Below are 18,981 nucleotides of genomic sequence, written 5' to 3' on the forward strand. Positions count from 1 at the left end.
AGGCGCTACATATCTACGCTATGCATTTGTTGGCGGTCTCTCGGTCGCCTTTGCTTGGTTCGCCGCCTCCTTTGTCAATGACCTTACCAAACCCTTTGGCATTCGCGTGCCTATGGCCGCGCGTGTCGTGGTCGTCTGCCTTGGTCAATGTCTCGCTGGAATCAGTAGAAATTTCGGAGCATTTCTGTTTTCCCAGGGACTTTTGTTTGGCTAGGGTAGGTTGAAACTTCGAATGTCTGAGCTGCGGATCGACTAACTTAGAGTTAGGGCTCGGTCTGGTGCGTACACGGTAAACGACCACTGCAGGATACGAGTCCGAATACTGACTAGCAACTCGTAAAGACTCAGGTACCGTCTCAGCCAATTTTACCGCTTTGGTTTGAGGAGCGCCTCAGTCTAGCCCAAGTCAGTGGATGATCTGATCAGCAACCCTCCTCAACTGACGTCCGGCTCTAGGGTATTGTCACATGCGGTTCGGGATTTGGAGGCTTGATCTTTGCCAACACAACTCGAGCAGCTCTAGAAAGTATTGGAGCAAGATACACGCTTATTTTGAATGGGTGTATATATGCAGTTGTGCTGGTGCCGCCAACATCCTGGCTGCGCTTGGTTGCCTGGTCATTTGGCTCCCCGCTAGATCGTTTGCGGTTCTCGCCATCTTCTCCATCATGCAAGGTGTCATCGATGTTGGTTCTGCCCTTGCTATCTTTTGGTTGATGATGGTGTTGCTAGCAAGCTTTGCCCAGCCTGCTGTCGTAGCTTTGATCGACTACCCACGACACACGTTGAAGAGGGAGGGCCCAGATGTGTACCAAGCGTCCACCGTCCTTTGAAGTGCATTATTTGCGTTGAGTGCTGCCACGCTCTGCAGAGGAAAGCTTGCAATTTAAGGGAACTTCAGGATCTTCAAGAAGACATGATAGAAGGCGTTTAAAAGTAGTTACTTGCGCGTTCATTAGGCATATATCGCTATTCTAAAAGGCTTGCTCCAAAGACATGTAATGTAAGTCTAATTATTTCCAACTCCAAAAACCCGTCATTCAGATCCCTCGACGCTTTACTGGTCGTTGGTGACGTAGCACAGGATCCAGCCAAAGTCGACAGGGTTTGTAGAAACATGAGCAGGCTCCTTCTTTGTAAATCTCTCACTACCAGTCTTGGAAGCGTACTGGTTGAGATATCGTTGACACACGATGTTGTCGTCGGCAGGCTTGGGTGCTTCGGCAACGTGGTCGACACCCTCGACCCTAAGCTCGGTGATTTGGCTTCGGCTGACGTGCGTGAGACGGCCGAGGGGCACGAGAATGTTCTTCTTGGTTTGGTCCTTGCCGAAGCCGTTGACGGCGACGACCTTTGCTGAGACGTGGTTGGGGACCATTGTGCGCTTGAGCATCTCCATGGCGTCGGGGGGGAGGAAGCTTGCTGTCGCGGTGGAGGCGAGGGCAGCGGTGGCGACGACGAGTGTGGTGAAATGCATGGCGATTATTGTGAGGTGTTTTGGGAGCGTTGACGGTGTTTTCGTTGTTCTTGTGGTGGCGGATGCGGTTGTTTTGTTGTCGTTGCTGATGAAGGTCGAGTTGTTGATAGAGCTTCAGCTGATCGTAGTAACGAGTGGAAGAGCAAGTGGATTATGTAGAGCGAGTGCAGAGGTAGAGATTATGTAGTAGGTTGCTTGAGACGATTGAGATGATAATGAAAAAAGTCTTGAATCTGCAGAGATTGACATGCCTTTTCTACTCGGTCAAATCGAGGCTGTCGTCAAGCTCATGTCCAAAACCTCGGGACCTTCTATCGGTCTAAATTTAGCCCATACCAACCATCACAAGTCAGAGCCATCCAGTCTGTCACTTTTGTCTCCCCACCAGACGCGCCCTTCGTAACGTACACGGCGGAGCCAATAATAGCCTCCTGGTCGTTCCACTTTGTGTTGGTCCCAGCGGAAACAAGCCTTCTTTACGAAAAACGGCCCCTGCCAAGGGATGCTTGAAGTTTAGGTCTAGAACTTCTCTGACAGGGGTTTGCAGATCCTCCCCGCAAATCAGGCCAGGATTTTACGTGTTGGTGGAAGCAATGCGAAGGCTTGCTGCGATTCAACGTAACATGTGGTCTGGAACGTGGGCCTGATGCCATTGGGTGGTTTTGCAAAGGTGCAGGCGTAAAAAAGTTCCCTCGGTTGGTGACATCAGATAAAACAAGAGATCTCGTGCTCGGCAGTGGGCACATGAGGACCTTGCATTCAATAGTCTCGGCGAGATTCCTTGGCTCTTGGCACTATTTTAGGCATATGGATTCTGATGTCGGCGCGTTTTGCTTCGTCGAGACGTCGGTAAGGCCGTCCCACGTGCAGCAAGATGTCGTCACTACCCTTCCAACCACCTCGTCTACGCGGGTATACAACTTTGGTGGCTAGCCTCCGTATTTCGTGCACGATCCAGGTCTTGAGGCTGAGTTCTCTTCAGCCCTAGACCCCATCGCTCCACTGTTGATCCAATATGTCGGTCACTCGGGGAGACCGGCCCCGGTTTTGATCCGTGGATGCAGATGAGCAGCTCGCTTATGCTTACGCTTACGGGTTGGATGTGTTTGACTGCAGCTCGTAACTTCCACTGTCTCTTATACATATTCATGTCGCAGCCTAAAAATTAGCTGTCAAGTCCTCCAAGGGCAGGTCTACCAACCGTCGCCTCATTGTCATTGATGTCCACAGTTCCCTTCACACTCCGCCAAGCAAGGGTCAGGCAGAGGGATGCCTTCTCGTATAGGTATGCAACTCTCCCTTCCCAAGGTCACACTTGCCCTACATAATTCTCACTATTCATCAGACTAATCCCAACATCCCAGTAGAAATTGTTCAACCCTCCAGTCCCATCCGCTGCCTGCACGCCACCCTCCTCTCCCGCAAGTAAGCACCTCAGGGTCACATCCTTATACGTTTCTCCCATCCAGAAAGCCAGATCTGATCTGCACTTTTTGACTATTGCGTCTTTGAACTCCTTTGCTGACAAGTTGCTAGCCTTGACCTTTCCACCGGAACCTGACTCTGCCACACGAGCGAGCGGTCGCCAGAAGCCGATCTCGACGAGCAAAAGTCCCAAAGCGTAGATATCGTGGACCCTTTGATAGCGCTCCTGGGGCTCTGTGTTTGCGTTTGATCCCGCAGGTCGAGACTTGAGACGCTGTCTAACATCGGGGTGTAAGTAAACAGCCTCGAAGTCTTCGACAGGTGCCGAGATGGATAGTTCGGTTGTCGAGTCGGGACGAGAGATGGCAAAACCGCCGATTATGGGTGCTCCAAGATCGAGAGGAATATGCTGGGTCGATGTTGATGATGTCGTCGCCTCGTTTACAAGAAAGGCGATGTGCAAGGAGCTGAATCGCTCGTGATGCCACCGCGTGAGCAGAAATGTGTAGAACCCCATAACCAACGTAGTGGCGAGCTCGAAGCGCTGGTTAAGACTTGGTAGTGGATAGTTGACGCTTCTTCGGCTAGAAGATGATCTTTCATTTACACCTGGTCGCTGGCTTCCGGGTAGTATATCGTAAAGAGTGACAATAGTGGTTGAGGATGTGGTGCTTGTCGGCAACGCCGACACCAAGCCAAAGGCCTTTGCGCTGCCGTACTCGATGAACCCAAGAGATGGGAGGACCTTTAGTTGGGATAGTTCCCCAATCTGTTGTAGGGAGTACGATATCTGTGACATGCGCGTGCGGGCAAGTTTGTAGACGTCGTAGTCGCCTTGTGGAAACGGTATCCATTCGATCATGACTCGACGAGGTTGACTTTCATCATCGGGAGAATAGTGGGCGATGGAGTATTGGTAGCCTGCAAGGACCTTGGTGGTATCAATTCCCTTAAAGTGAATCATCTTGCGCTCCATTTTTGTCAGGATAGCATCCAGGTCTGCATCGGTAGTTGCCCCATCCTTGAATCGTTGACGAAGCCTAATGAACTTGGCGCTCTGGCTGAGGACGGTGTTGCGATTACTCGATAGTCGCGAAATATCCCCAATGTTGTCCGAAGTATCCAATGCGTAGCCCGCGATGCCTAGCTCCAAGATACTGTCCCGGAGGTTCTGCGGTAGGATGCTGTAAAGCGCGTTGTTCCAGTAGATGATGGATTCGAGTGAACTGTCGAGGGTAGACTTGTCGTTGTCTTTCCATGGACTTGCATTGTGTTTTATCCGTGTGATCCAGGGTGTATGCCTCAAGAGGTCGTCGGCGAATTTCTTGAGCCGCGTTCTTGACTTTGATGTCTCTTCTGAAAGGTCAAGCGTCTGCCTCGGCTCTGGGGGTTGAGCCTGGAAAATGGTCAAGATGCCATTTCGCTTGAGGACTTCTTCGACCTTTTCGAGAAGCCTGAGAATATTGACTGCGGCATCTGTAATGGGCTGTCCGAACTGCTTGTCTAGCGTGACTTGGAGTGCCGATGTTTGCGACGGCACTCGTCGAACCGATGGCGGATGACCTGGTCGGAGTGCGAGATACTCCAAAGCCGTCCACCACGTCTGAAAGCGAAAGAATTCCATCTCAAGTTTGCACATCCAATCGGCGACATCATCTCCAAAGTCGTGAGCTTCGCGAATGGTGCGCCATACCTCAAAGCCCTTGTCAAACACGGCGACAAGACCTCCAAGGCCAATGATGAAGGAGGGGATCTCTAGGCCCGACATGTTTGCAAGGCAGATTTTACAGGCGCAAAATGCAGGATGAAGAGTAGGCGTACCACGTAGCACTCAAATAGTGAGGCCGTGATTACGAATACCAAGCCTAGGCTGACGAGTCTAGACCCGGATATTGATGCCGTACCCGATACCCCTCAATGTTGAGCTGAAAAGAAGTGTGGCAGTGTTGAGACAGCGATACGCTTGTATCTCAATCTGATTGGGTCACAAAGTGATTAGGCATACAGTAGCAGACGCCGTGGCTGTAGCTTGTGACATGTTCCTGGTTTCGGCCCAGCCGCATCGGACACTCTTCTTATACTTATTATCTTGAATCCCAAGTTGAGGCATTTACCCAAAGAGCAAGGGTCCGTGTCGTTCGTCGCCATCATGGCCGACTTTCAATCCTTCTCCATCTACACCGCAGCACCCTCCGCAACAGAGCTCGTTAACCGTCCAGATAAGACCTTTGCCGTCAAAGGCCAAGCCGAGTTCCTCGCGGTCGCTATCGCTTTAGATGTGCCCATCCTCAGCGCCAACAACAATGTCATTGCGAGCATGAACACGCTCGCAGCGGGCGCTGGCGCCTCGTTTGCAGTCTTTGCCTCTTCCGAAGAGATGAATTTGAATCCTGAAGAAGATTTTCTGAATCCCTCCCAACAGGTGCAGAAGTCGTTTAATGAGGCCAAGTCGGGGAACAAGTTTCAGCGCTATGTCACCAAGAAGATTGTCACGGCGCAGGGATTCGCGAGCGATGATTCTCGACAACTCGCCGCTGTCATTAACGAGATACGAATACTTTCTGATGAGACAATCCGACAATGCGACTTCATCGTATCCATGCTGGCTGTTTCGTGGAGCGAGTCTCCTAGCCTTGGACGATTCTGGCCTCAAGTTCTACTCGAAGCCGCAGACGAGGGCACTCTAGCGGAGTATTTATCTGCTGTAGACATTGACTTCAGGAATCAGCTTGCCATAACCATGGAGATTGGGCGCGGCCTTCAGTTCCTCCACTCCCAAGGCATCGTCCACGCCGACCTAAAACCAACAAACGTCCTCGTCTTCAGCAACGGCTTCAGACAAGAGCAGCAGGAACTGTCAGGAAAGCTCGGCATAACCACAGTTCGCGCAAAGCTTTGCGACTTTGGATACGCAGTCATCATCGATGACTACAAGTCCGAGAAATTATTTCAAGCGAGGATCGGTAGCTACCCTTGGATGGCGCCTGAGCTTGATGCCGAGGAGACTATCGAGTTGGAGAACCTTCACAAGACCGATATTTACTCTCTTGGATTGCTTGCTGCTAGCATTTTCATGAATGGCAGCTTACCCTTTGAGGGGATCACACCGGATGAGGTCTCTGACATCAAGTCAAGGTTGAAGGAACATCCGGATACGGCTGTTGCAACGGTGATGAAGAATATCAAGAGCAAAGCCTCACTTGACGAGTATCAAGAGGAGTATATACAAGTATTCCTCTCAGGGACATGCGTGCCCTACCAGGCTGACAGAGTGTCGCTGTCTGCGATTCAAAGCTATCTGTTTCTGGGCATGATGCAACAACTTGGAAAGGGCAAACCGGCGATACCCCTGGAGTGGTTCCCCGACCTACGCGAGGCGGGAGAGAGCTATCAGTAAGTTGTCACTCACAGCGGCTCCAAAGCCAAGTTAAATTGTCTCAGTGATGCTCTACAAGCGCTCGAGAGGAAGCATTCAAAGTCGGCACAGGTACGCAAGCCCAACCCAGACGAATGTGTCCCACGCTAACGATGGTCTCAAGGGAGAGACCGAGGAAGATCCCAATGTGCCGCAAATACTACTCGATCTTCGAAGAATGCGCGACGAAGTCATTTCCATTCAGATAGGCGACCCCGAGTTCGAAGAGACTCTTGCAAACGCATTCCAGGACCACAGCCTGAAACCAGCAAAGGTCCGAAAGTTTAGGAAGGCTTGGAAGACTGACGACGACTTTGAGGAGAGTAAAGACTTTTTTGATCGGATGGATGAAGTTTTCGACCGAGCTATTCTTAAAACACCCGATGTGAGTTGACCTATCGTCGTGTCGTTGACATCGTGGCTTATTCTTTTTAGTTTGCGTTTGAGCACACTTTGACTGCCGCTTTGATGCCTCGCGTAGCTCAAAAGGAAGTCATCGAGGATCTCAAGGCAACGTGTGACTCCGACTACATCGAGGATCCGGTCGCGCCATTCCATCTGGCTGGTGCGTATTTCAACGGCCAGGTGGTTGATCCATCCATTGAGGAAGGTCTTAAGTACCTCGCAACTTCAGCCGTGATGAAGAGCCCGGAGGCTGTCTCGTTGATTCTGAATGTCTTTGATGCTTGCGAGGCTTCTTTACCCGAAGACATTCGAGCTGACTTGCTAGCAACGATCAAGACTTACGGGACGACGACATTTAGCGGTGCACAGGCAACTCTCTTTGATCACCCTGTCCCCAGACAGATTGAGCACCACACCGTTCTTGGAAACATCTGGTCCAAGCGATGGCCTGAAGAGTACGAAAAGTGGCTGACCACTGATCGGAGGATCCTCAATACCGTGTTTCCCGCCAACAATAACCCGCTGTACTTGAGAGCCGAGCCAAAGACTGTAGAGCCAGAGTTTGACTTTGACCAGTTGACGACTTTCAAGATGGGCGGTCCTGACAAACTTGATCCTTCAAAGAGACTGGAGTTTATTGAAGAAGTTACTCTGTTCGGATGTCTTGAAGCTTGCAGTGACTACGGCTTCACGCTGTTGCAAGTTGCTGTTGTCAAGGGCGATCTTGAAATGGTCAAGATTCTTGTCCTCGAGCTTGGTGCTTCTATCAACGCACACGGGAACACCTACCGCTGGACTCCGTTACTACTTGCCTGCCAATGTGGCTACTTCACAATGGCCAAGTGGCTGGTCGAGCACGGTGCAGATCCCACGATTCGAGAAGAGCTCAGTGGGGCAACGATTCTTCACTCTTTGCACCGGTTCTCTAACCGTCAAGAGTGTGAGGAGATCCTCGACATTGCTCTTTCTGCAGACATCGACATAAACGCCCCTCTCAAGAATGGACTCACGCCGCTTCATGCTACATTCTCGGGCTGGGACTACTCCGCAGGAACAGCTGCGAGACTTCTCCTCGAGTATGGCGCAGATCCAACAAGACAGGCAGAAGAGTGGGATGGGCACTTTGGATTTGTGACTCCCATCACCCTAGCCGCCAAGGTGCTCGACGTTGACTTGTTACTTGAGATGATATCGGCAGCAGAGTCCTTCATCTCCATTGCTGGTCTATCCGCACGTCGTCAACTCAGCCATGCCAAAGCACAAGCATTCTCCGCCCTGACAACAAGAACTCGGTTCTACTACATGGCGACTGCGGGGAGTGGCTACATGAACAAGCTTGAGGCCACCATCTCCCTCCTGGCAGATAAAGACATGCGAGACATTGTAGATGAGCGACGCCCCGAGGATGAACGGGTGGCGGACACTTGCTTGGCAATGTCGATTCACAAGGCTCGAGGATTTTTCATCGAGGCGCTTTTGAACGTCTTTCCTGACACGAAGGTTGATGCTCCATTTGAAGGATTATCACGAACATTTCTGCAGATTGCCATTGAACGACGAAGCATCGAAGCTATGCGATGTTTGATACAACATGGCGCAAATCTTCTTGCCAAGGACATACGAGGTCGAAATGCACTTCAAGTGGCAGCTCACTACTTTCCGGCTGTACTTCCAGAGTTGGTCAACCTCGTGGAGGGGTTGCCACTTGAGAAACGGGGAGGCAAAAGCATTAAGGAGATTCTGGAGAATCAAGACAATTCTGGTCACACACTTTTTGCTCAGCTTCTCCTCGAAGGGTACGATGAGGAAAGGCAGCTTGCAGAGTCTGTTCGCGTAAAGTACGGTCTGCAACACGATTACAAGATGGGAGGGGATGGTGACAAGTGGACGACCCTTGTCGGGTACATGGTTTCGGCTGCTGCTGCCGATGGTCTCATCCCGATCGAGCATGTGCAGTACTTGCTTGACTTGGATCCAGCACCGGAGTATGTCTGTGACTCTGAGGGTAGAACGCTGCTTTCTTTGGTAGTCCAAGGGTTCTCGGGATGTAAGCGAAACGGCAAAGTCTGGCAAGGAATCATACGCTAACAATGACGCAGCGCGAAACTTGTACGACCTCCCCTGTCATCAGATCACAGCAATGCTACTGCAGAAATATCCTGATTACGATACCATTTTTACCCGCTCCAAGACACAACGCACTGTTCTTCACGTTGCTGCCTACTGGTCCAACAAAACGGCTCTCCAGATGATCAAAGACCACGTCCAGCGCAACCACCCCGGAAAGCCAGTACCATGGAACCTCATCGAAGGGGGGAACACAGTCCTTGACTTTGCGTCACTAGGCGTCAGAGAAAAGGCCCTCCCGGCACTTGGTCCTGAGGGGAACAAGGTGGCCACCAGATCGACGAAGAAGGCGGCTTTGGAGTGCTACAAGTTCTTGAGGGAGAATGGGGCGTTGCACAACTGGGAGTTGCAGGGCACTATGGTAGCGTGAGTTGAGACAATGCAACTGACTGTGGGTGTGTGCTGACCACTGAAACCTAGGGCACGGCTGCTCATCTACAAGGTGGACTTTGTCAAGACTGGCCTCTTTATGCGAGTGGCGACAGAACGGCTTGGCCTTGGAGCACCAGAAATGGATCTAGATGGTAAGCCCCCTCAAGACTTTTCCCAAGAGTCTTTCTCCATCAGTTCAATTATGGCGTTCAAGTGCCCAGTGCTAACCTCACTAGGAGTCATCGAAGTCGCCGACACATGCAGCCCAGGTGCTAGGCTTATCCGCCTCCCAGTAGTTCAACTAGCCTGGCGATACAACAACTTCTTCCTCAGATTCTACTCTATCCGTGTATCTTCTCTAGCCATGGAAGGTTTCGAGCAGTTCCGCGCTTGGTTTGAGAAGCGGATGACCAAGGACGATCCCCGATTCTACGAGAGCCTCGACCTGCCCCCAGGACTATGTGAGCCTCTCCTATCAAGATTCAGTCAGAAATCTAACTAATGGCTGCTGTTAGACCCGTACAAGACTCTTAGCTATAAGCATTCTGTGCCTCACACCAATGAGACAGTTGAGTGGACCCGAACTGGGCGCATCTGGACTGAAGAGGAGTGTGATGAATTACGAGCAAGGTTTTCGGCGTTGTGGGATGTGTTTTTTGGAGAGAATGAGCGGGAATTTCTTGAGAAGCTAGCTGAATGAGAGGCAGTGGGCTGACAAGTGCCATGTTTACTGGAAGAGATCTTGTACATTTTGCATGAGAGTTATCCTCCATTAAATGCTGCGCTTGCTCTATCACCTTGTGGTACAAGTGAGACATAGATAATGTTGGGTAGGGTAACGATTTCCACAGCAACTGGATGACCCATAATTTCTGTCTAACCTTCGCCAATCGGATACAAGTGATCTGCAACGCACGGATGTACAGAATCAATCTCGGGTTGAACAAGCAAGGTAGAACTCAATGAGAGATGTCTAGACAGAGAACGGGACTCCTGAAAGACGGAGAATACATTTGACTGGCTAGGTAGGCTCCTTGCACCTCCTTGCATCCTCAGACCTTGGTCAGTAAAGCGAGCCGAGACGGAGAGGGTTTGTCCTCCCTTGACTCTTTCTACAGGTTGTCTTTTAGCGAAATGAAGAGTTTCAGGCATGGTTCATTCGATTGGCTATCCCTGACTACAGGGCGCTCAGAGTTCAGCCGAGCAGTGATTGCAGTGTGGCCGGTATGTAAACAAATTCGCCCAACTGCCTTCAACTTCTCCCCCCTTCCGGAAGGTTTCTTTAGAAGCAGATATCTAATGTTTTCGCAGTCTTAATCGATCGTTGGTCGCTAACTGATACTGGAAACAGGGGTATTTGTCCTGAATTGTGACTGTCGTACATGTAAGATGCCCTGTGAAACGTAACCTCCCGACCAGCTGTCCCGAGAGAAAGAGTCTGTTGACCATTATAGACTACTATGCCACACGGCAAAAGTAGAAGATACCTTTTGCTAATGCAACAGCATTCTGGGCCCTATATGCTGATCAACAGAGACTAATGTGTTCTTTCTTATAGTTGAAGCCAGACCCTCGATGGGATAGCTGAGCCAGAAGACCCAAAGAACCAGACAAGCAATATTTGAGCAGTCTTTTTGTACATCAATCTTTCATCCTTCTTGACTGACTCTATACCGCAATGCTTTGTCCAGAGCTTAATGAGGTAGCGGGTATCACTGGATCTTGGACAATACCTTTCTCCGAGCGTGTATGGGCAATGCACACGTTACTTGTTTCTCTCGACTGACACTGGCGTAGGCGAGAAAGAAGCGAACCGTCTTTATATGGACATGCTGTTCCTGCCTCACGGGAGGTATGCGCGTCTCTGTGACCAATTGCCCTAGCTGTGGGCTAGAACGATGCAGCTACTGCCAGACTGAGAAGATCGTGGTGAAAGAGTGAGATGATGGATCCATCTCCTTTACCCAGACCACAATTTGGCCAGACCGCCGCCAGCCGCGAATCCCTCCTCCATGCTACAGCTCGTTTTAATTCTTTCCTCCGCTAGTCCTGTCCACCGAAAATTTAGCCACGACCATCAAGAGTTCCTCAGAGATCATCTTCTTCCTCAGTTATCTCATAGGGCTGGGCTTCCAGAACATCAACACATCATAGCATCATATCCCAATGCTAACGCCATGGTCGTGTGACAACTATTTCTTTCCACGTTCAAAGAATCACTGCAATCTCTCAACGCAATACCTACAAGAACAACAATCAACCAGTCGGGCTCATACGAGCCTGTCACCGCGGAGTATAGGGGCCGGCCCCCTCTCAGTCCTGCCCTCTTTAAAAAAAAAAAAAAAAAAAAAAAAAAAAGCTTTAGAAGTATTACAAAAATTGCTCTCTATTTGTTACATCGACATGATAACAAGGCTTCATGAGCAGCGGGCCCTGCTCGAGGCTGTCTACTACATCGAGTTGGTCATCCTGGACGGCAACGCGTTTCTCGCAGCATCAGAGGGCCAAGGGGCATCCAAGGAGCTCAAGCACTTCATATAGCGCCATGAGCTACCGTTCTCCAGAGACTTTATCTTCTCCTGCTCTCAACTCACCAGATATCCTCGCTACTCCTCCGTCCAGTTTCACTAAAACCACACCCACTCCTAAAATATGTTCCTCAGAGCCTACCATCACCCTTTCCCTACGCTTGTCATCCAGGCCCCTCATACCTGAAACTACCACAGCCCCAACACTCTTTACACTTTTTTTTCCTCAACCGTGGAAATACATCGACCAAAAAAAAATATTTTTTTGAGGGGGACTTAGTTGGCGTTATCGTTGTTGTCATTTTCACTATCTCGACCCAGCCTAATACATTTTCATTCTTGCTGTCTTTCCAAGTCTATGTCATCAGTCAAGATAGCCTTGAAAAGTTTGGTTATAACCTGCGAAATTCGCTTCCAATGAACCATGATACCAATAGTTGACCACACTGCAACCATGAGAATAATGATCAAGCCAAAGAATGACCTGGCATTAGGTCCAAGGGGGGCAGGAATGGCCTGTTGATGCATTGACAGCACGCCAGCTGCTACTGCAATGGGTGAGAGAAGCTAGAAATGGTGAATCAGACGATGAAAAATACCGAAGACGTGTCACCATCTGATGAAGGCTCTCTTGTACTTACACCCACAATAAGGAAAGTCATGTTCTGGGCAAAACTAGCCATTTTGGCTTGGGTTCTGGCATCACGAGTCCCTTCATGACTGAGGTAGAATGATAGCTGTGTGGTAGGCTATCAGCTTTCTGTGGTATCCAGTACTAAGATTTCCATCTTACATCATCATTGTAGTCGTCACAAGCTTTGCAGAGATTCTCAAGATCTTCTAACGATCCTCGTAATCGTTTGGTATGGTTGCCGATTTGAGAAATGAATCGAGGTGCGCGTCCTGCAAGTGTGGCGAAAGTCTCGTCTGACTTTAAAGAATCCAATTGGTTGATGGTGGCTGCCAGCTTCTGGATCAGGGGCCGCAGAAGCTTTTTGGTACGGACTGCCCAACCGCGGGATTGTCTCACGGCAAGGGGGTCATCGGGAGGGGGCGAAGGGGGATCCGTCATTGTGATGGGGCAAGTGTTGATCTAATATCTTTTGTTAATGATTTGTTTGAGGTGACATATCTGCATGAGAAACAAGTGGGCAGAACGGGCCTGGGGGACATCTTACGTATTCATTGATACTGTCTCCCATGTTTGTTGCTAGGGTGTGCCATTCGTCTCTCGCCTGTCGTAGCCGCGACTCCAACACAATTAGAAAGTACTCCCGAGGATTCAAAACAGGGAGATTTGCGTCCGATTCCGCAGTCGTGAAAGGATCAGGTCGGAAGAGCACGTGTGACTCGTCATCGATTTCCACCTCCTCATCATAGGCGTCGACGCTTTCCCTCTTGTCTTCACTTTCAAAGTAGGTGTCTACGAAGCAGTACGCCACCCACCTCCAAGGGTCTGACCCGCTGATGAGAACGGTCGTTTGGGTCTCGCACAGATATGCTTTCGTGGTGGGAGGTAGGGGGCTCCTTGGCTTCCTCACGAGGAAAGACAAATCTGTGACGTTTCTGAGAGTGTCACTGGCTGCCGATTTTCGCTTCCGGGGATCGCGAGGTGGGCTGTGACACGGTGCGACTCTAAAGGCGTAGTACGGAAGGTCAAAGGCCAGCTGAAAAGTCGAGAAGCCGCTGGGCTGAGTGGTCGTCAGACTCATAATGAAAGACAAGGCAGAATTGAGGTCCTCACTGGATATGTGGAACCCAAAAAACCCCTAAACGCCAGATGTCGATAAAGGCTGTCCCTCAAGGCCTTTGCCTGGTGGATCGAGAGGGTTGAAACAAGAGCCATCATCGACCAGTAATCTAGGTCCGTGATGAACCTTGGAAGGTTAGCAAGACATATTCTAAATCAACAATGACGAGCCGTACTGACAGTAAGCGGCGATCAGCATTCAACTGGTGTGCTGGTAGTTGATTTTGTGATTTGTCTTTTTCGAAATGGAATCGCTGGGTGATTTTAGCAACCGCACCTCACGGCAGAACCTCGACGGGGTAGCTTTACATCCTTTTTCAGCTCTAGGTACAGTTGATGCGCGTTGAGAGGACCCAGGTAGCCCCGAGAAATCGAGTTCGTTCCGTCGTTCGTTCGGTCATCGAGAAGAGCAATAGTTGCTTGGGGGACGGATGAGCTGCCAGACTCGAGCTCCTTCAACGTGTCGCCGGGGCAGAAGCCCGCAACTAGTTCTACCTCTGGCATGATTCGGTTTGCAGCTCCAGACTCAGTCATGAAGAAGCGAATCAAGCTAAGCTCTGATCCGCTATCTTTCCACACTTGCAGGAAAGGCTTGTTTTCATACTGCCAGCCCACAACCAGATGAGGATCAAAGTCCGCATCCCAGAAAGTTCTGTTGCTCTCACGGCCTACAGCCGGATTTTGTTTTTGGTGTCTGTCTTTTTTGGTGTTCTTTCGCTTTTTATGCCTCTTTTTCTTCCTCTTTTGGCTTCCAGCTCGGGGAGCAGGTTCTGGCATCATCATATCTCGCAGGTCAATCAAGATATACGAACAACATTTTCCGGTGGTCGAACACTTGCTTCAGTAAAAAAGAGTCGAAAGAGGTCGGGGATGCCCCCACTCAGTGTCGGCAGTACAGAAACGTGGTTAGTTTGAAGACAAAAAAGCTGGGTGTGTCAAATAGATGGCTGGCTTTATCATCGTGTAGATGAGATATTAAAACCGGTATGCTATTAAACCAATAAGTCTATTCTATTTCTCTTAATGTTGTCCTACCACCTAGAGCGAGCATTCCTCGCCCTATTCGGCGGAGATGGGTTTCCCGGCAACGTGGCAACTGCCAAGTCGGCTGGTGCTGTCACCTGTCTTTCACTATTTTCTGCCGGAGATAAGCGGTTCTCGTGCTCGTGATCCATCTATGTGGAAAGGTTGCATGGCGGAGTGCGTGCATCTCGTTGGGCAGCAAGTCTGCTCTATTGGCTGGACTTTCAGGATATCGCGGCTAAATCAGCTGTGAGAAAGCTGCCTTGTCGCCTCGTTACCCAATGCTGACATTGTGGATGAATTACAATGCCTCCAAGAGCTTGCAAAGTGCGTTTTGATCATGAGGTCCAGCCCAAACCTCGTTCTATGGTTAAAGAAAAGTGAGGCTGAGGCCATCCGCAGCAGGAGCTAGCGCCAAATTGTACCGACTTGATTCGTAGCCCTAGAAACTTGAGCGGCGATGATGCGGTTTCTTGGTCTGTACGCTCGCCCTTCGACGAGTTCGCTGGACCATTTTTCAAGCGAAAACACACGATATAAGCCCCATACGGGATGCCCTCTGGCCTCTTATCAGGTCGGTAGCAAACGCCCAAGGCGTCTTCCTGCTTGGAGTTGGCATGATTTCCAGGGCAGGGTGACGGGGTTGAGCTGAGAGTTGATGGCACAGAAATGGATAACTAAAGATGGAGATTAGCTGTTGCCCCTGGCTTCCTGGGTTAAGAAGTAACGCTAGTTAAGGTGATTGAACCGATGACGTCATCCTCTTTTCGGCCTCGCATAAGCTTATGCGACTGAGCCAACAACGACAAGAGCGGAAATCTTTGCATCCTAAATGAAGGTCTCGTTTCTCTCCAAGTCACAACTCTTACTCTACAATCGGCATAGAAGACGCATCAATGGCTTCATCATCAACAACAGCCGCCTCTTTCGAGGCCACGCCGGACTCAAATCCCGATCTCCCAACCCCAACCGATAGTCACATTCCAGCATCTTCAACCCGTCCTCGAAGCTGCATCCACTGCCGTCAACGAAAGATCAAATGCGATCGCCAACATCCTTGCTGTCACTGCATCCGGTCGAAGCTGGAATGCGTCTTCCCGACCGGTCGAGGTAGAGCCGCCAAGAAGCCTCGCACCCACTTAGATGGCCTACTCCTGGATCGCTTACACAGGTTGGAGGCGACTATCACCAGCCTCAAAAAGGAGCGAGACCTGAATAGCCCAAAGGAAGCTGTTTATTCTGCGAATTCTGCTCAGTCACCCTCGTTGGATCAAGTAGGGGATCCTAGCTCAAGCAATGTCGATGTTGATTCTCCGATCGAGAATCAACTCGGTCGTCTGATGATTGACGACACCAGGAGCTACTATGTCAGCAACATTCTCTGGACCAACCTAGGAAACGAGGTATGAGGCCCAATCAAGTTAAATAGCTGCTATTTACATGACATCTCAGATCGAAGAGCTTCGCGACATGCTACACGAGTCTGTATCTGAAGATGAAGACTACCCTCCTACAGAAGTTGCCGAGTCAACAACAGGGCCATCGCCAGGGACCAGTGGCGCTCTCCTCGGGTTCCGATCCCTCTCTCACTCCCTCAAGTCGTTCCACCCTCCGCTCCCGCAGTCAGTCACCCTCTTCAGACTGTTTAGTGAAAACGTGGTTCCTCTGGTGCATTTGTTCCACATGCCGACCACAAGGCGCATGTACTGGGATGCCGTCGTCTCAGACTCTCTCGATAGAAATACTGAGGCTTTGTTGTTCGCCATTTACTATTCGGCCGTCATCAGCATGGACGAAGCCCAATGCGAGAGTGTCACCGGTCTCACACGCACAAGCGCCCTGGACAAGTATCGCTTTGCGTTTGAACAGGCCATGGCTCGAGCAAACTTTCTCTGCACGCAGAGCATGACCCTCTTGCAGGCAGTCGTGCTCTTCCTCTCTGCGCTTCGCAATGAAGACGAGTCACGTACAACTTGGTCTCTAACATCTCTCGCCTTCCACATCGCTCAAGCCATGGGACTCCACCGAGACGGTGCAGTGTTTGGGCTCAAGCCACTCGAAGTTGAGCTCCGTCGGCGTTTATGGTGGCACATCTGCCTCATCGACATACGATCATCCGAGTTTCACGGCTACGAGCCTGTCGCTCGCGGGTCTTCTTTCGACACAAAGCCTCCACTCAACATCAATGACTGCGACATCAATGCTCAGATGAAAGACCCCCCACCAGAGCCCGAAGGCGCTACAGAAATGACTTTCTGCCTGATCCGATGCGAGGCCCTCCAGTCAGGGTGGAAAGTGGCCTACGCACCCCCGAGCATGCGCGCCCTGAGCTCATCTGAAAATGGCATGTCAGCCGCAGACCGTGAGGCAGAGCCATCTCTTCTCAGAAAGCGGCTAGAAGAGCGCTATTTGCGGTACTGCGATACTTCAGTTCCATTCTTGTTCCTTATCTCAATAGTCACGCGGCTCATTCTAGCGAGGTGGTGGCTCGTCGTTCACTATCCAGCGCGAGACAAGAGAAATTCCGACCCGAGTCTCCGTGATGAGCTCTTTTCAACCTCGATCGAAGTCCTTGAGATGTCTGTCAAGATCCTTACGAGTAAAGCTATTGCCCATTGGACCTGGCACTCTAAAACACATATCCAGTGGCAGGCAGTGGCACTCGTCCTCTCAGAGATTTGCTCCCGTCCACCGTCTGCTGAGTGTGATCGGGCCTGGGAGCTGGTCAACCTCGTCCATGACCGGTGGAACATGAAGGAGCCCGGCAAGAAAGGCAACCTGTGGAGGCCTATCAACAGACTCATGGCCAAGGCTCGTTACGTCCGGGAGATGCAGAAGATGGATCCGCAAGGCACGGGGCATGACCCAAATGATGTGCCTCCACCTATCGACTCTGTGCTCCAAGCAGAAAATGTGCAGAACTTGTTTGGGATGGAGCCTAACAATTCGTTTCTAGATCTTTCCCTTGAAGGGCTTGAGGCTGACATGTTTGATGTCCCGGCGGATGGGACTTGGCAGTGGGACGAGTTATTGGCATTCGATGATATATGATATTTCTTCTAGTGATTTACAGGCATCATACCCCAATTGACATTCGAACTACAATTTATTGGTTGCGTAGACCAAAGATGGCTTGTTGTGTGGTTGCACAATCTCCTCCACGGGAAAACCTCCCAATCACCTCGACTCTTGGGTTGCACACAATGGCAACCTCGATAGCATTCATCCAGGCTCTAAATTACCAAGCAGTTGATATTACGCCAAAAGATTTACTTGGGCCATGCTGTGCCATTGCAGAATAGACTGTTTGCTTCTATTGTCAATCTCTATCTCATGCGATTCCAACTTTTCTTTCCGCTGCAAGTCTTTCATCATTCGCATCAACCCACCACTTGTGAATCTCCTTCTCGCCGCGCCAATTTCCATCATGGTCGAGCTCATCCCAAGGCTTGGGGCTGAGTATATAGTGTACGTTCTTGACTTTATCGTCCCGCCAAATCTCGCCGTGCACGTGGCTCTCACGCATAGTCTTGAGCGCGTTGTAGACATAAGGAAGAGGAACCCAACGTTCGCGGTATAGGTCCGCCAGAAGGTCCTGATCAGGAAATTGGTATTCGGTACCGTGAGAATCGATGCGCGAAACAATGTCGTTGTACAGGGTTTCAGATGGGTTGACAACCAGGAGGCCGCTGTTTAGCTTGCCCAGGCCGGAAGAAACACTGGCACCGCTGTGCTGAGCCGAGTCCGCATCGTGATGTTGAGAGCTAAAAGCACAGTTCTCAGGGACCCATTCGGCAGGATAATGCGACCTCTTGAGAGGATTGCAGACGCAGGCGTGGCTGGATGCAAAGACTCGTTTGCTGGCGCTCGGATCTGCGCTGACAGACGGGTGATCGAGGTGAAGGTTCATCAGTTCGTCCATATTCCGAAGCACCAGCATATCCGAGTCAAGAAGCACGATCCGCTCAAAGTCTGTCAGAGAAAACACCGCGAGTTTGGTCCATGTATCCTTGAAGCGAGCATCGTTGCCGTAATCTTGGGGATTTGAGGGGGCGAGTTCAGGGACCTTTGCCATGGCAATTCCCCTGCTCTTAAGCGCCTCACGACCAACATCAGGAAAGGCCTCTGTGTAAAGGACGACGAACGGATACTCTGTCCCAACACGACGCAGACAGTACTCCAGTGTCAAAACGCCGGGGAGGTAGTTCAGGTTTGTGACCAGGGTGGCCCAAACTAGAAACGATCAGCGGCAATCCTGTGTATAAATCAACCAAACATACCTTTCTCCTGCTGGATGCTTCCCATATTGAATCACAGGTAAAGGATGCAAGTGATGCGGGATTTTTAATCCACCGGCGGCTAGGTGGGTTTTATGCCCCTTGCGCCATCATAGACTTCGCTGACGACGCCAAGGCGGAATTGTCAGCAATCTGGGTATCTACGGGCCGCCCCAGGACCA

General features: G+C 50.6%; 6 protein-coding genes and 1 pseudogene across 7 annotated transcripts, besides 1 other annotated feature; 3 read left to right on the plus strand and 4 right to left on the minus strand.

The window, feature by feature from the left end:
* Nucleotides 1–1,057: 1,057 nt before the first annotated feature.
* Nucleotides 1,058–1,477, minus strand: NCS57_00781900 (uncharacterized protein; the record flags this gene model as incomplete). The annotated part of the gene is made up of 1 exon (XM_053057658.1): nucleotides 1,058–1,477. One exon carries the CDS (start codon nucleotides 1,475–1,477, stop codon nucleotides 1,058–1,060), a length of 420 nt encoding a protein of 139 aa, XP_052913853.1.
* A 1,309-nt stretch (nucleotides 1,478–2,786) lies between these two features.
* On the minus strand, nucleotides 2,787–4,670 carry NCS57_00782000 (HeLo domain-containing protein; the record flags this gene model as incomplete). The annotated part of the gene is made up of 1 exon (XM_053057659.1): nucleotides 2,787–4,670. One exon carries the CDS (start codon nucleotides 4,668–4,670, stop codon nucleotides 2,787–2,789), a length of 1,884 nt encoding a protein of 627 aa, XP_052913854.1.
* A 381-nt stretch (nucleotides 4,671–5,051) lies between these two features.
* NCS57_00782100 (Protein kinase domain-containing protein) lies at nucleotides 5,052–9,921 on the plus strand (the record flags this gene model as incomplete). Its single annotated transcript, XM_053057660.1, has 8 exons — nucleotides 5,052–6,295; nucleotides 6,344–6,389; nucleotides 6,442–6,702; nucleotides 6,753–8,769; nucleotides 8,822–9,215; nucleotides 9,270–9,373; nucleotides 9,458–9,682; nucleotides 9,737–9,921. The coding sequence occupies 8 exons, from the start codon at nucleotides 5,052–5,054 to the stop codon at nucleotides 9,919–9,921; spliced, it is 4,476 nt and encodes a 1,491-aa protein (XP_052913855.1).
* Nucleotides 9,922–10,899: 978 nt separating this feature from the next.
* Nucleotides 10,900–11,162, plus strand: NCS57_00782200 (uncharacterized protein; the record flags this gene model as incomplete). Its single annotated transcript, XM_053057661.1, has 2 exons — nucleotides 10,900–10,968; nucleotides 11,019–11,162. 2 exons carry the CDS (start codon nucleotides 10,900–10,902, stop codon nucleotides 11,160–11,162), a joined length of 213 nt encoding a protein of 70 aa, XP_052913856.1.
* Nucleotides 11,163–12,082: 920 nt separating this feature from the next.
* On the minus strand, nucleotides 12,083–14,033 carry NCS57_00782300 (uncharacterized protein; the record flags this gene model as incomplete). Its single annotated transcript, XM_053057662.1, has 7 exons — nucleotides 12,083–12,316; nucleotides 12,391–12,486; nucleotides 12,543–12,842; nucleotides 12,928–13,440; nucleotides 13,494–13,626; nucleotides 13,680–13,753; nucleotides 13,809–14,033. The coding sequence occupies 7 exons, from the start codon at nucleotides 14,031–14,033 to the stop codon at nucleotides 12,083–12,085; spliced, it is 1,575 nt and encodes a 524-aa protein (XP_052913857.1).
* Nucleotides 14,034–15,409: 1,376 nt separating this feature from the next.
* Nucleotides 15,410–17,573, plus strand: NCS57_00782400 (annotated as a pseudogene). Its single transcript has 2 exons — nucleotides 15,410–15,925; nucleotides 15,975–17,573.
* Nucleotides 15,410–17,573: a sequence feature.
* A 280-nt stretch (nucleotides 17,574–17,853) lies between these two features.
* Nucleotides 17,854–18,827, minus strand: NCS57_00782500 (uncharacterized protein; the record flags this gene model as incomplete). The annotated part of the gene is made up of 2 exons (XM_053057663.1): nucleotides 17,854–18,755; nucleotides 18,803–18,827. 2 exons carry the CDS (start codon nucleotides 18,825–18,827, stop codon nucleotides 17,854–17,856), a joined length of 927 nt encoding a protein of 308 aa, XP_052913858.1.
* Nucleotides 18,828–18,981: the final 154 nt, after the last annotated feature.

This window comes from Fusarium keratoplasticum, chromosome 5, assembly GCF_025433545.1.
Source record: "Fusarium keratoplasticum isolate Fu6.1 chromosome 5, whole genome shotgun sequence".
Lineage (NCBI taxonomy): Eukaryota > Fungi > Ascomycota > Sordariomycetes > Hypocreales > Nectriaceae > Fusarium > Fusarium keratoplasticum.